Source organism: Pyrus communis, chromosome 13, assembly GCF_963583255.1.
Source record: "Pyrus communis chromosome 13, drPyrComm1.1, whole genome shotgun sequence".
Lineage (NCBI taxonomy): Eukaryota > Viridiplantae > Streptophyta > Magnoliopsida > Rosales > Rosaceae > Pyrus > Pyrus communis.
Window position 1 is genome coordinate 24,052,828 of NC_084815.1, and position 17,424 is coordinate 24,070,251.

At 38.5% G+C, this 17,424-nt stretch overlaps 1 protein-coding gene across 1 annotated transcript; it reads left to right on the forward strand.

The window, feature by feature from the left end:
- Positions 1-12,637: 12,637 nt before the first annotated feature.
- Positions 12,638-15,808, forward strand: LOC137712723 (phosphatidylinositol 4-kinase gamma 5-like). Its single transcript, XM_068451868.1, has 2 exons — positions 12,638-12,851; positions 13,346-15,808. Exon 2 carries the CDS (start codon positions 13,466-13,468, stop codon positions 15,368-15,370), a length of 1,905 nt encoding a protein of 634 aa, XP_068307969.1. The 5' UTR covers positions 12,638-12,851; positions 13,346-13,465; the 3' UTR covers positions 15,371-15,808.
- The last annotated feature ends 1,616 nt before the right edge of the window (positions 15,809-17,424 follow it).

Sequence of the window (17,424 nt, forward strand, 5' to 3'; positions counted from 1 at the left end):
TTGCCGTCTTATTTTACATCACATGCAGGACAATTGTCACATCCCGGCCCGGGGCGAATCACTTCCCGGGCCCGACTCCACCACCGTAGCACGATATTGTCCGCTTTGGGCCCCGACCACGCCCTCACGGTTTTGTTTCTGGGAACTCACGAGCAACTTCCCAGTGGGTCACCCATCCTGGGAGTGCTCTAGCCCCCTTCTCGCTTAACTTCGGAGTTCCTACGGAACCCGAAGCCAGTGAGCTCCCAAAAGGCCTCGTGCTAGGTAGGGATGGGAATATACATTTAAGGATCACTCCCCTGGGCGATGTGGGATGTCACAATCCACCCCACTTAAGGGCCCGACGTCCTCGTCGGCACACTCGCGGCCAGGGTTAGGCTCTGATACCAAATTGTCACATCCCGGCCCGGGGCGGATCACTTCCCGGGCCCGACTCCACCACCGTAGCACGATATTGTCCGCTTTGGGCCCCGACCACGCCCTCACGGTTTTGTTTCTGGGAACCATTCCCTCACGGTTTTGTTTTTGGGAACTCACGAGCAACTTCCCAGTGGGTCACCCATCATGGGAGTGTTCTAGCATGCTTCTCGCTTAACTTCGGAGTTCCTACGGAACCCGAAGCCAGTGAGCTCCCAAAAGGCCTCGTGCTAGGTAGGGATGGGAATATACATTTAAGGATCACTCCCCTGGGCGATGTGGGATGTCACAACAATGCTTAGTTGATAGTTGCGTTTATAAATTTATATTAAGCAACCCAATTAGTTAGCACATTAAGTATAGCGTGATAGTAATATAAGAGAACGCATATAGTTCAATATCATGATGAATAAGGTGTTAAGTTTATATGCATGGTTGGCATTTCAGTTTCGCACAATAATTTTTATCAATATACATATGTATTGTAGAGGTCATATCATATGACTTGCGTTTTTGTGTCATGACTAAAAGTGGAGAAAGTGTGGGTATGAGTGTCTAACCATGTTATCCGATGCATGAGTCTCCATTTTTTTCAATTCTATGGTAGTTTCGCCCCATGCGTGGGCTGTTGTAATCAAACAATTTTATCGAAATTTATCTTGTTAACAACTATGAATATTTATACGCGACTATTTGATCATTTACCACTAAAACACATTTACCTCATCATCCTTTCGTTGCATATCAAACACCATAACATAATTGTTTAGATATAGGCCCATACAACTCATATATCTCGGATAAAAACCCACCTATGAATCAACATCCAATAAAAACCCAAAATTTAAATAAATGGCAACATAAGAAAACAAGTAACCTATTAATATAAGTTATTTACAATTTATGCCACAACTTTCTATAACTGTTCTCATACAACCCATTATTAGCCAACCATTATAGCTAACGTTTTTAACAATTTCTTTTACTAGTCTAATAATGAATTAATATAAATGCATTACAATATCTCTTAACTATATTATTTTGCGAACACATAAACATACATATGATAGTAAAACATAAAATAGAAGATACATTTTTTGAAAAGTTAAATTGTAGGTAAATTATATTCATACAAAAACAAAATTGTAGATACACTATTGTTGTTAAAAAAGGTAAATCTTTTATGAAGTATTGTAGATACATTATTGTCACAGTAGGTAAATTAGTTTCATATAAAATCAAAAAGTATGTAAATTATATTCATACAAAAATAACATTGTGGATACATTATTGTTAAATAAGAACAAGTAAATTTTTATCCTAAAATTTGAACAATAGGTACATTATTTTATTGATAAATATTTTAAAATATAGACTATTTCACTAAAAAATATATATATTTAAATTGAAAAATGTTGTTAAGATTAAGAAAACTTGCCAAATTAATTCCTATATCAAATTAGAAGCAAATTTTATGGAGTGAGAGAAACATGAATCAACCAAATTAATTACAAAATGTGGAAATCTTGAATTCTCATATAACATGCAATGCATTTAGAATATTAGTACCTTTTTTTTTTTTTTTTTTTTGTAAAATCATTAATCCTCCTTAAAATCCACATATGTTTAATTGTACACATTAAACATGCAAAAAGGGGTATTTTAGGCATTCAAAAAAATTTAAATGTGTAAAGTCAAACATAATTAATGAATTTGCTTATGTGGAGTCTAGTCATTGGGTTTTATTCGAGTAAAAAATTTATGTCGGGTTTTATATGAAAGAAAATGAGTTTGAGGGGTTAAAGTCATATTTCCAGTAAAAATTTTGCTCGATTAAGAGATGGTAACAAAACAATTGATATGACTTGCGTTTTTGTGTCATGACTAATAGTGGAGAAAGTGTGGGTATGAGTGTCTAACCATGTTATCCGAAGCATGAGTCTCGATTTTTTTCAACTCTATGGTAGTTTCACCCCATGCGGGGCTGTTGTAATCAAACAGTTTTATCAAAATTTATCTTGTTAAGAACTATGAATATTTATACGCTAACAACTACGACTATTTGATCATGTACCACTAAAACACATTTAGCTCATCATCCTTTCGTTGCATATCAAACACCAGAACATAATAAAATTTTTTGTTCGATTAAGAGATGGTAACAAAACAATTCGAGTACCACGTGAGAAAGCAACAACTAATTAATACAAGAAACCAAAGTTGTAATTATAAAAATAAGATTAGGGATTGGGACGATGATGGGCGGATAAGAAGGTAATAATGAGAGGCTCAACCGCTGGGAGGAAGATGTGACCTGAAAAGTGACGTGGCGGTCGTTTTCATGGTGGTCGTCACAAAGGCAAAGCCAATGGCTTGGGGACAACTGAGTTGACCCCCCACCTCACGTGCATCAAAATACCCGCAAAAGAAAAAACACCACCACCACAAACACTTTGTTTTCTTGCTTTACTTAATTGCTTTGGCCCGCTCGTCATTTAGTACTATAATTTAGTGATATTTCTTTTTATTTGTAAATGAAAGGTTTTAGATTTGTTTCTTGCCAAAGACGAATTTGAACCACATTATTACTAGTTTATTATGAGGCTTATCACACTCCTTACCTTAGTACAAATAATATCGTTTGTTAAAAAAAATAATAATAATTATCACATCCCGCCCCAGGCCACCACCACATCCCAGGCTCGACTCCACCGTAGCACGATACTGTCCGCTTTGAGCCCCGACCACGCCCTCATGGTTTTGTTTATGGGAACTTACACGAGAACTTTCTAGAGGGTCACCCATCCTGGGATTGCTCTCGCGTGAACTCACTTAACTTCGGAGTTCCTACAGAACCCGAAGCCAATGAGCTCCCAAAAGGCCTCGTGCTAGGTAGAGATGAGAATATACATATAAGGCTTACGGGATCCACTCCCCTAGGTGATGTGGGATGTTACAATCCACCCCCCTTAGGGGCCCGACGTCCTCGTCGACACACTTCCCGCCAGGGATTGGCTCTGATACCAAATTGTCACATCCCGGCCCGAGCCCCCAGCACATCCCAAGCTCGACTCCACCGTGGCACGATATTGTCTACTTTGGGCCCCGACTACGTCCTCACGGTTTTGTTTCTGGGAACTCAGACAAGAACTTCCTAGTGGGTCACCCATCCTGGGATTGCTTTCACGAGAACTCGCTTAACTTCGGAGTTCCTACGGAACCCGAAACCAGTGAGCTCCCAAAGGCCTAGTGCTAGGTAGAAATGAGAATATACATATAAGGATTACAGGATCCACTTCCTTGAACAATGTGAGATGTTACAATAATAATATATTGCTTTGGCCCTCTCACCTTTGGAAAATTGGAAGAGATGATCAGAGTTGAGAGACGGGAGATGAGCCCACCAAACTAACTCTGTCACCATCGATCCTCTTTAATTTGGGTCCCGTGATCCCCATTTATTCTTAAACTAATCCCAAAATTTCTCATTAGAAATCTTCACACTTCATGGTTTTTTTTTTTTTTTTTTTTTTTGAACTCATACTTCATGGTTTTGGTAAGATAATTTACGTGTTATATTATCGTGGATGCCGAGGATGATATGTTATGAATTTACAGTGCAACATCTATAATAGAAATACATTTTATAATTGAACGTATTCATAAAACTAGCTACTTGAAGGTGTGACAATCATATTAAAAATTTACATATTTTGAGAGCTATTAACAAGCAACCATACATTACTTGTTTAAATGTTATAATATATATGATTGACAAAATTATTGTTTCGTGAATCTGGATGTAATACTAAGTTACTAACAAATAAATACGCGTGTGAGGAATCCAACCTCAATATGTATAATCTTTAACGTAAACAATGAATATGAAAGTGTTGTGATATAAATAAGAAATAACCAGATATAAAACACATTTTATCAGGTTTATTAGACCAGCATATACCAGATTTGTTAAACCTGCATATTTTCAGTTCACCAATTAAACTATAAATCCATTGCAATGTTTGGTAATTGTCACACATGCGATGATGGTTTCATAATCTACATGGTTTAAAAGGAACCCAACATGCTGCTATTAATTTGGAACAATGTCATTTGTGTAGTAAACAATTTTTAAATCCCATTTCATAATCTACATGGCATACGTTTTAAAACATTGGACCATAGCTTTGTATTGAGTTTGATTTCTGACGTTGGTAAATGATCACACAATGAAGGTCAGAAGGAGGTCAAAATGTATCTGTGAGTCTTCCCTATCTCCAAAAAGGTAGAATCTCGGCGAGCCACCAGCTATTCCCTCCCTTTTCTTTTCTTTTTTTTAAAAAAAAAAGAAAAAAAAGAAAAAAGAAGAGATGGATTAGACCCAATGCAATCCATACACTTAACAACTTAAAAACAAGGTGATTAGTAAAGTGATTAAAGATTCCAATACATAATGACAGCACATTGGGTTCATGTACCATCCACAGCACCAATAATTTATTTAAAATCTTTATTTTATTTTAATAATTTTATAACGAGAACAAAGAGAAAGGATTAGCCAATTCCAAAAGAGTAGTTCATGCATGCATGATCTCGAATATCATGCAGAAATGAAAATTAAAATATCATTTGCATAATTATTAAATTGATAGGTTTAACAATAATTGGCTTGTTAATATATACTTCATCTAATTTCAGAAGAGAAAAATTAGAGAAATATAATTAAGAAGAATCCGAACAATTATACATTTCAGATTAAAATACATGAATTTATTTATATTAATATACCTTTGAGGAATTTCACCCATTGGAGGAGGCAAGGGCAATGGCATGTAATTGCCCGACTGAAAAGTAAGTGTACTTGTGTAATTCCACTCGTTGAACAAGAGGAAGGGCGATTATTATTTACAATTTTTTTATGTTTTGTAAGTGTGTTTGAGTGTGAATTTTTAAGTTTGTTCTTTGAATGTAAAACTTTTTGTTTAACTCCAATAATTTAATTTCAAATACAAAGCAAAGCATGGAATTACAACTATTAGCAGAGTGTTTAGCCACCAAAGCAAAACATGTAACGCTGGCATTTTACTAAGAAAAATGAGATTATTTAGAAGTGGAACTCTCCATAAACTCTATATCCTCATCTTAATTTAACGTCAATTATCCTTACCAACATTATAAAATATTATTATTAAAAAAACATGAAGTGGCAGATAATCGATAGAGTTTTGAGATCTCTTTAATATTTCTCTTTTATTAATTTAGTAGGGGGAGTTTTAAAAAATGATGGAACTTTGGGGGGCTTTGGCTTTTAGTAACAGAGTGTTTCGGCGTAACATGGACATTCCCTTCCTAAGGAATCCGTTTAGGGATTAGTTAACATATTGTTTTCGCGTGTGTCAGGCGTTTTAGGATAACTGGATTTTCCATACCCTATTCCCTCGCAGGCTCCTTCACTGACATCTTTGATTAATTAATTACGTTTTTCTTGCTTAGTTTAATCAAAAGGAAAGGAATCCTCTTTTCCGATCTCTTCCATTAAATCTATCATGATATACAATTCGAGCTTTAAAATTTGATCAAACAGTTATAAATAGGATGCTATTTTAAAAATTATAATAATTATAACCGTTTGATCAAATTTTAAAAATTTGAATTATGTGCTTTGGTGGAAGAAATTCAAAGAGAATCTCTATCTTAATCAAAATATTAGGAACCAACTATTAGTAATGAGATTTCTCCACGACTTTTACGGCCGTGGACGCGTGTCCCTTTCCCCTCGGAATCCGCGCTCCATCACGTGATTGAAAATGTCCGCCTACCACATCTTCAGCCTCCCAAATCACGTGGCCAACTCACACTTGCGTCGCGGTGGGCCCCCACGCCACTACAACTATTACGCGATCCCGTTTCTCCTTCTATTTTATTTCCGTCAAAAGAAATAAAATAAAATTAGTTAACGGCGTTAGTTCAGTTCGTGAAGTTCCCAAACCAATTTATTTGAAAATGCCACACAACAGGATATGGTAGGGTTTGAGGAGTCTTACACTGTACATAAATATGTCGTTATATGTAAGTTTCTCGGATTCACACGTTGAGTCGCTACATTGATTAATAATTTTATTAGATTTTTAAAGATTATATCATCAGTCATTATTGTAGCGTTTAACGCGTTGCACATTGTTTTGCAACGAAATTTTTTTTGTCAAAAATGAATGCTGAACATGGATATTGGCACTGTTGCACTCCTCGTTGTGGGGAAGAGTTATTGAGAGAACAATTTATTTACCCTTCACAGGCAATTAGAGTCACGCGTCGAAAAAACGTGAAAATACATCAAACTGCTTTATTCATTTGAGATGTCACGATTACGTATTATTGACGCATCAAGAATGTTAGTCAGTCATTTTTGACGTCAGGGATTTTTTGGGCACGAGAAAACTGGGAAGGGCAGTTTTCGGTGCAAATTGGCTTTACCCATGTGATACGCATACGTATGTTTTCACAATGACGTGATGGGACCCCCTCCCCCTCAGACAAAGAGAGCAAGAGAACGAAACGGGGACGGCTAAGCACTATGCACGTGAGCAGGCAACCCCTCATGTCTCACGTGCGCCCATCCCCTGCCGTTCAGAGCAATTTCAATGTGTAGGGTACTCCTCGACAATTGATAATTGAATCTCCTTCTGTGAATAGTAATTACTTTTAATGAACGTTAATTATATTTTATATCTCCATCTTTAAAATGAATAGTCATGACAATAGGTAATAAAATATAATATTTTTAACCGATCTTGTCATGCAACGTGTCATTATTCGAAAGTATGATTTTTGTGACTAGAATTTGATAAGATTTTTAACTAATTTCGTCGCGCTGCATGTCCTTACCTATTTAGAATCGTTGAAAATATTGAAATGTGTTGTAAGGTGGGAGAAAATAAAAAGGTATTTATCAAAATATATATATAATTTTTTTATTTTTTTCATAATTTTTTTCAAATTAGTTTTAAAAAAATTATTAACTTAATTAATCTGGACAGTAGGATTACAAAAAATTTGAAATCCAACAGTCCAGAATGAGACACGTGGCCCACCCAAACATTTCTTATTTTCTTTCTTTTTCTAAAAATGTTTTAAAGCCGAAAAAACTGGACCGTTGATCTCAAATCAAACGGTCCAGATTCAAAGTAATTGAGTGGGGCAGACACATGGGCCCCATCGTCTGAAAATAAGCCAAAGACGCGCCCTCACACGCATGACACAATTTTTTAGAACGTGGTTGTGACGTCAACTTGATGTCACTTCCCTTCAAGCACTCGGACCGTGAACTCCCGTCTACTCTCTCCCACAAGCTCTCCCTTAGCCCAATAGTATGAATGGACTGGAGTTAGTTTGGAGGGCAATTAGATTGGATTTGTTGTCAATCCCCATGACTAAATACCAGTGGAGCTGCCGCCTCATCAGTCCTGCCGCCTCATCGCGTGCGGTGGGGACCCTATCTCTCACCACGCCTATCGCCTACATCTTCCCTCGCCTTCATAACGCCGTCATACGCCGGTACAGTATGTTAACGTCGTTTATTTTCACGAAATACCTGATCAACTCCTTTGAGTCTTGAGTGATGCCGTTGGTGAAACGAGGATAATTTGGGAAATGAAATGATGAAAGGAGCATGGGCATGGCCGCATCACGAGTGGTTTCGGATTTCATTGTTTGGGTGGCTTTCCTAGCTTTAGGCCATAGGCCTATATACCAAGGGCTCCCTCCCTCTCTCCCTCTCCCTCTCTCTCTCTCTCTCTCTCTCTCTCTCTCTCTCTCTCTCTAAATGAGCACGTACTAGGCGGTGGCGGGGTCACTCTTTTTCTCTTCACGGTGTCACGTGGGGTTGGAAGGTGGGGCCAGCGTATTACCTATCCCGGAAAAAGGAGGGAAGGCAAAAAAAACTCGAGTGGGGGCATGTGCCTGCCTCTCCCAAGTGACCTGTCGTTTAGGGGTTGCGAAAGGGGTGTGGTGGGTGACGCGGCGAGGTCACGTGGTGGTATTGCGTGCGCCTTTGCCTGGTTCTTACAAGTGCAACGTGGCCCCTTGAGGGGTGGGACAAGTGTCGCCGTCAACCGTGGCAAATAAATTTGTTTGGAATTTGGCATGGAATATCGGATGATGAGGGTTTCGTTAGTGGGCGGCACTTGCCAGTGTTTTGAGCGCATTGCGGGTTCTTGTGTTGTGTTAGGACCACAAAGCTCCGTTTGGATGTCACATGGTGCAATGTGAATTATGATTGCCTAGTTAAGATGTTGGAATTTGGATGGTGTTGCTACAAACTCATGATATGGGCACACTACATGTCGATATTGGCCAAGCTAGCATTCGGACCTAATCTTTGTACTTACATCAAACTACGACAAAGTTAACTGAAATGCGAGTGGGGTGGGGAAGAGGGGTTTTATAGGTATGTGGTCGTATGGCTGACTGGATCCAACTCAGAGTCAATAATTTCTCTCGACATGTATGCTTTATGTTCAAAACAGAATTGCGACAACCCTACTGGATACTCTCTCTCTCTCTCTCTCTCTCTCTCTCTCTCTCTCTCTCTCTCTCTCTCTCTCTCTCTCTCTCTCTCTCTCTCTCTCGATATAGAGCTCAACTAGTTCAACTTGGGTTGAGCAAGTTTAGGTTTTGAGTCACCACAACAAAAAGATACTATCCAAAATTATGTTGGATGCCCTTGGTGGAAAGAAGTTGAGCTTTTACATAACAGCGTAAGATCGAATCCTGTCCATGACTAATCTAACAAAATCTATAGTTTGACAGAAAAAAAAAAAAAAAAAATTGAAGTTCGATGATGAAGCCCACACGAGGATGAGAATTTGGCCCACGTAAGCTGCACTTCAGAAAATATGGACCTTCATGTACGTGGTGTAACGGATTGGGAGCCCACTATAAAGCCCAGTACATAGAAATCATTTTCTTTACTTATCTTGTTTCCCTAAAATTGTTGTAACACCTTCTAATTCATAGCTTTAATTTTATGAAGGGAAATTTTATTTGAACCTATATAACTTCTTTCTACACCTAACTTAAATTTTAATTGTGAATTATTTTTTTTACCCTATTGCATAATTACCACCAAATACAAGATGAAATTAACAATAAAACCAAAATTTATCAATAAACCCACATCCCAAATAATCAAATTCTACTATCACGCAATGTTTATCCTACTTTCATCACGCAATTAATCAACATTTATCTGAGCCATTTATTCACAAGAAATCATCATTATGTGTTGTCTGCACTAACAATAGCAATAACATCTTTTAGAAAAATCGAAAATCACGAACCGTAAAATTCTTCATAAACTAGACATCCATAACTTTCCAAGCATATAAAGCACAATATCTATTTCATCTTGAGGAAGTACAGCTTAATCTTCAAACTTGACAGAAGTATAATTCCAATAGAAGCCAAACGCCATGGATAAACAACAAACAAAGGAGCCATGACCTTGAATGCCGTGGTGAGGAAAGGAGATGTCAAGTATCCTCTTTGTCTGATGATGAGACCCCATCGTCGATTTGTAGAAGCATTGATCATACGTTGTGAATAATATTCCACGAGTTCTTATTCTTCAAATTGATGCACCAATCTCTACTTTTGCTAATGCAAACTATTTAAGGGAAAGGTAATTAAATACAAGTTAGATATCGATATATGAAAATAACGTAGTTAGCAAGATGGAGATTTAATCTGCTCAAAATCTGGTTCACAGGATCTCAAAGTGGTACATGAGGAGGAAGACTAGTTCTGTTTGACATAGTTCATAGTTTTGTTTGATCATGAGCTTATGTTTTATTCTTTCTTCTGATCTATCAGCTTGTAATAGCAAACCCTCAAAGTAAGGTGATCAAGAAGCTCACGAAGTCCAAGTTCACCAAGAAAATTGGTAAGGAATGGGTGTAAAGATAAATATATATTTTGAATTGGGTTTACGTGGATAGTTTAGGTAGTAAATTTGGGTTTAAAAATATATTAAACTTTTAATTAAAAATAATATAGGTGTAGAGTGTGAGTTGGATGTAGAAAAAGATTATATGAGTTCAAATAAAATTTACCTTTTATGAATACCTATGAGATTGGATTGAATACCTGGTATAACAAAATGAGTGTCGTTGTATTGAATTGTCATGTGCTTATATATTTGAAGTTTGAGTTTGATTGTATCAAGATGCATTCATGTGTGACGAATGTTTTCACCAATCTGAATCTATATGATATTACTTGATTTCGTTTTATTTATTTATTTAGTTCTCTAAGTACAAATACAATTTTACAATATGAAATTCTAAGAGCTTTAAATATAGTGCCAGGTGTTGGAATTTGGGTGTAAGAAAGCGAACATGCTACTTTATTCCATTGACATAACACACACTGTTTACAACTAAATGAATCATGATTTGTATGAATGTGTAGATGGGGAGTATTGGTCAAGGAAAATAACTTTCACACACTCATTTTCATTTTCTCCTCATGCATATTATGTTTATTTCTTACCATTGGATTGAACAAAGTTTATTATTACCGATGCGCATGAAACTTAATTCTGATAATATTTTTCGGCTTGGAACTCAAAAGCTGTCACTTTACACCCTAATACTCAATATTTGCTTCACTTTGTCGGAATTTCATCTATTTTGTCAAAATGACAATATTACCCCCAACAAGTCAACATATTTGACTCCATTTACAAAATAGACAGAATCTTGCTAAATTGAAACAAATATCGAGTTTCAAGATGTTAGATAATTTTTTAATTTCAAAGAGTAAAGTAAGATCATAATTCAGTTATCGATAATATTAATAAAAATAAAATAAATCATCGAATAATGTCACATCCCGGCCCGGGGCGGATCACTTCCCAGGCCCGCTCCACTACTGTAACACGATATTGTCATAATATTTTTCGGCTTGAAACTCAAAAGCTGTCACTTTACACCCTAATACTCAATATTTGCTTCACTTTGTCGGAATTTCGTCTATTTTGTCAAAATGACAATATTACCCCCAACAAGTCAACATATTTGACTCCATTTACAAAATAGACAGAATCTTGCTAAATTGAAACAAATATCGAGTTTCAAGATGTTAGATAATTTTTTAATTTCAAAGAGTAAAGTAAGATCATAATTCAGTTATCGAGAATATTAATAAAAATAAATCATCGAATAATGTCACATCCCGGTCCGGGGCGGATCACTTCCCGGGCCCGCTCCACCACTATAACACGATATTGTCCGCTTTGGGCTTACCATTCCCTCATGGTTTTGTTTTTGGGAACTCACAAGCAACTTCCCAGTGGGTCATCCATCATGGGATTGCTCTAGCCCCCTTCTCGCTTAACTTCGGAGTTCCTACGAAACCCGAAGCCAATGAGCTCCCAAAAGGCATCGTGCTAGGTAGGGATGGGAATATACATTTAAGGATGTGGTATGTGGTATCAGAGCCTAACCCTGGCTGTGATGTGCCGATGAGGACGTCGGACCCCTAAGGGGGTAGATTGTGACATCCCACATCGCCCAGGGGAGTGATCCTTAAATGTATATTCTCATCCCTACCTAGCACGATGCCTTTTGGGAGCTCACTGGCTTCGGGTTTCGTAGGAACTCTGAAGTTAAGCGAGAAGGGGGCTAGAGCAATCCCATGATGGGTGACCCATTGGGAAGTTGCTCGCGAGTTCCCAAAAACAAAACCGTGAGGGAATAGTAAGCCCAAAGCGGACAATATCGTGCTACAGTGGTGGAGCGGGTCCGGGAAGTGATCCACCCTGGACCGAGATGTGACAAATAAACTTTAATCATGACACGTAAAAAAATGATCTACATAAAACTCATTCACCGTCACGCGACAACGATTGAATAATACATGTTGGTTTTAGGACATACCTCTTGAAATAAAAATCTGATTTAGATAGCATTGTAAAATAAAATATTCCCTGCGGTCCAGCCTGGGCTCATGCTGCAAGCCGGTAAACAAGCGGCAAATGTAATTACATACGTACACGATAAGACCCCCCTCTCACCGTCCCGCCAAAAATATTTCCACGCATTCGACGCGCTATTCTCCGTACAGATTCATCACGATCTGAATCAACAGCCATGATCACGTTCCTCTCTCGATCCTACGGTCGATATGATCAGGTGTTTGTCGTAAATTCACGAAAAATGGAACCGACGTAGAAGATAGGGAGAGAGGATATGGTGGCTTTTGGTGGAAGACAAACGCTGTGCTGGAAGAAGAAGCCATGACCCTGATGGCTGAATCTTTTAGCCGTCGGATCTTCTCCGTGTCCTCTGATGATCGTCAGCTCTTCTTCTCCTTCTTCTCTCTCCGTGTATCTCGCTGATCTCGCCGTCGAAGATTTTTGATTTCGGAGACCGCCGGTGAGGTTTCAAATGTTTGATATCTTCTCTTGTGATCTTTCTTTTGGTTTCTCACTTTTCAATTTGATTTTCTTGCTGTTTGTGATTTATATTTTCTCTGCGTAATCCTCCGTTTGGTTGGCGAGAAACTGCGGGAAAGCGAGCCAAACAACAATTGACTTTTTATTTTTATTTTCAAATTTTTAGTAGATTGAGATTAAATACTCGATTTTTTTCCGAATATCCGTACGATTTGGCGTAATTTTTATTTTTTTTCCTGCGCATTTTTCCAGCAACTTTCTCAGCAACCAAACAGACAGTAAGACCAGTAAAAGAAAATTCAGTGATCTTTGTGTACACTAAAAATAGTCAATTCTGAGAGTAATCAAGATTTAGGCATTTTATGGAGAAATTAAATAGTTAGAAAGCTTGATTACAAGTAGTTTGACGATTTTGCCTTACTTCTTGTTAATATGATGGATGAAATGAGACGTATTTACACCGTTTCTTGGCAGGTTTTCGGTTTGCTGAATCGAGCGGCGTGATCAGAAAGGTTCCTGATGTAGTATCTTGAGTCCACATCTTGCCTGTGTGAACGTTATCAACGATTTTATAGAGTAATGTTAGCATAGTGTATGATTGATTTGCATATACCGCGCGATTCAACAAGGATTTTTCATCCTTGTTTGATGGCTACAAAGTTGGAGAGTCCTGTTAAGACCCAGATGGCTGTGACACTGCTCGGTGGGCTGCTGAATGGCGACCGCCTTGAGAGCGCGAGAGGCAGTCTTGCTCGGAGGAGGCGTGTCTTTGTGCAGACTGAGACTGGGTGTGTTTTGGGAATGGAGTTGGAAAGGGGTGACAATGCCCACACGGTTAAAAGGAGGTTGCAGCTTGCCCTCAATGTACCTACGGACCAGAGCTCTTTGACGTTTGGGGATCGTATATTGAACAATGATCTTAGTGCCATCCGCAATCGTTCAACGCTACTACTTGCTAGGAATGTCATGAACAGAAGCTCGTCAACTCCTTGTCTGTCACCTACTGGGCAAAATCTGCAGAGGGATCAGGGTGATTCTATTGAGGTTTTGGGGTGTCCAAATAATTTTGCGAGAATTGATGAACTGGTTAAGGAGATTGTGGTTGCTATCAAGAAGGGTTTTGATCCGATCCCCGTGCATAGTGGGCTTGGTGGTGCTTACTTCTTCAGGAACATCATGGGCGAGAGTGTTGCCATCGTGAAGCCAACAGATGAGGAGCCATTTGCACCGAACAACCCTAAAGGCTTTGTAGGCAAGGCACTCGGGCAGCCTGGCCTGAAGCGTTCAGTGCGAGTTGGGGAAACTGGGTTTCGAGAAGTTGCTGCCTACCTTCTGGATTATGATCACTTTGCTAATGTGCCTCCAACTGTTCTTGTGAAGGCTGCACATCAAATCTTCAATGTTAATTATGGCGTCAATGGAGATAAGATTCAGAAGAAGAAGAGGGTTAGCAAGATTGCGTCTCTGCAGCTGTTCATCCCTCATGACTTTGATGCCAGTGACTATGGAACTTCAAGCTTTCCTGTATCAGCCGTTCATAGAATAGGCATTTTAGACATTAGGATCTTTAACACTGACAGACATGCTGGGAACCTTCTGGTTAAAAAGCTTGATGGGGAGTTTGGTAAGGTGGAACTCATTCCAATTGACCACGGACTTTGCTTGCCGGAGCACTTGGAAGATCCATATTTTGAGTGGATTCATTGGCCTCAGGCATCAATTCCTTTCTCTGATGATGAGCTTGAGTATATAAGTAATCTTAATCCAATTTGTGACTCTGAGATGCTGAAAATGGAGCTTCCCATGATCCGAGAGGCATGCCTTAGAGTTCTGGTCCTGTGCACAATATTTCTTAAGGAAGCTGCTGCTTTTGGACTCTGCCTTGCTGAGATTGGTGAGATGATGAGTAGGGAGTTTGGAGGGCAAGAGGAGAAGCCAAGCGAACTTGAAGCTGTATGCCTCGAGGCCAGGAAGATCATAGCAGATATGAACTTGTCAACCTTTGAGGCGGAAGAAGGAAATGAAGAGTTTCTGTTTGATATAGATTGTGAGAATGCTGGGATTCTTGATCCTTCAGACGTTATGTCACATCACTTCTTTGATCCGGTTTCATTTCCTTTTGGGTCTAGAGGCGCTGATGTTCGAAACTTGCTGTCCAAGCTAGATGAGTGTTTGGAAGAGGATGAAGTTAGGGCAGACGGAATCACTATCCAGCCAAATTTGTATCAAACCGCTTCAAAATTGCCCCTTCCTCCGAAAAGAATAGATGTGGGTGGGAGAAGCCGGCTCCAGAGAGCTGCAACCATATCCGGAATCAGAAGAAGTGCAAATGATCAGTTACCAACCTCACCATGCTTCGTGAAGGTTGCTGACATGAGTGAGGAGGAATGGATTCTGTTCCTTGAAAAGTTCGGGGAGCTTCTTTACCCCGCCTTTGGCAACCGAAGGTCTGCAACACTCAGGCAGAGAAAGAGACTTGGAACATCTTGCAGATTTTAACCTAATTCGACTGCTAGTTTGACATAGAAGCGCGGAACCGCAGAGTACAAGCTGCCATCAGTTTTTGTTGGGGGATTTGGGGATTCTCTAATTTCTGCAGCAACGAAGAACATCGTCATCAGCGGTATAAGCAGTCTACAGTACAGTTATGTAGATAGTTTTAGAATCAAGAGGGATCCGGGATCAGCTCGAGTGCAGGAATAAAGATCACAAATCGGTCTTCTTCGTTTTCTGTTTTATGCTTGTAGTTTCCTTTCTGAGTTCTGGCAAGAATTCAGTTGTAGAAAACTAGAGAAAGTACAGATAGAAATGGGAAAAATCAAATACAATATGGTGTGTGTGTGTGTGTGTGTGTATATATATTGCTAGTAGTTTCTTTAAATTGTTCAGAGCAGTGTGTCTGACTCCTTGCACCTGAGTTAAATACGGGATGAATCTCGATATGCTAGATTTCTTTGAATGCCTCGACTCCTCGCCCCATAAATGGTATGCGTGGAAAGCCTTGTGATCTCCTTGAATGCCTCGACTCCTGAAAAACAAAAGATTTCGAGTAAATTGGTTGACTTCTGTTTCAAGTAACAAATTTGTTTCATCAAAAGCCGTTCTTGGACGCTCCGACAGTAGATATAAAAGCAGATGTCCTAATTAGTTAACCATGACAGGCAAGTATGTGGCAAAAATGTCACACGTATGCACTTGATGTGTGACGTCTTTTGACATATACGAAAGACATGATTAATTAACCATGACAATCAAATATGATTGATTAATCACAAGTTGATTTCGATAACTTCCCATTTGGCTATTTGTCAAAAATCCATCATTTGCAATTTTTTTGGTTATATAGTAAGATTACTTTATTGCATGTAACTATTTGCCCCCCACCCCCAAATGCAGTACTTTTGTCCTTCCTGTTTGTATTTAAGTTCTTGTTTTAGCTTGCAGCATTTTATTTATCACTCGATTCATTCAAACAGAAGCCAAATATAGTAAATAATAGCTTGCGAGGCTAAGCCCACACCGTCCTTTTGGTATAGATAATGATATTATCTATATTAAGGGGGGAGGGGCTGAGCTAAGCATCACAATTGGCTAGCAATAATGTAGTTCAAATTAACCCTTGACGAAAATCGAACCTAACAGCTTTCACTTACAAATGAAAATGAATATTACTACTAGACTATAGTAAATAATAATTAACTAGTTAATAAATAACAAATGAAAAGAAAGAACCCTTAAAACATATATATAGAAGGAGGGAGAATTCGAATTCGGAACCTTCAAAGCAAGAATGTTCTTAACTAACTGAATTTCAAATTTACAAGCCCTTGTAAATGAGAATAAAGAACATGATTTGGGTGGCTTGAGAAATTTGAACAAATATATAAACCTGTTGCAGGGATCCTTTCGGAACTCTGGTTGCACTTAGAAACAAAACAAAATATATAGCTTTGAACATTAATTCTATATTTCCAAACTTGTTTCTCTGTCAAAAATGCTTACATAACCGGAAATTGTAGCCTTAAAAGTAAAATAAATAAACAACCAACAAAATCCACAAAGATAAAACACTCTCTGCGTGGAAAACCTAGCTAAAACAAGAAACAATGAAGAGTAAGACAAAACTTTGTGCCCTAAAGCTAACTCTAAATTCAAGCCGCCGCCGGCCTCTCCACTAGTGCTCTGCAGATCTTCGATCCTTACTTAGTTATTCTTAGGTGGATGAGGTTTTGGGACATTGTAGTCAGCATTGAAGGGTATAAACCCAGGTATTTTAACCTTCACACGACCACTACTACTTGCACTTCTCAATCTACGTTCTCCATTGCTTTTCAACACTTCCTCTTTTGCCATTCCTAGATTCCTTTCTGGCATCATTTTCCTCCCACCAATTCTTGTATCTTCAGCTTCTTCCACAGCAGCGGGAACGCCGTCATGAATTTCCTGAAAACGCAGTAGTTTTTCTTAGAATTGTAAAGATCCGTGTTTAAAGTGATGCTTAAGGAAGTGATTTTTGTACATTTTTCACTGCATATCATGCTTATTTATGGTTT

Bases quoted from the DNA above. Each gene is read 5' to 3' on its own strand.
- LOC137712723 (XM_068451868.1), top strand. From the start codon at position 13,466: ATGATTGATTTGCATATACCGCGCGATTCAACAAGGATTTTTCATCCT.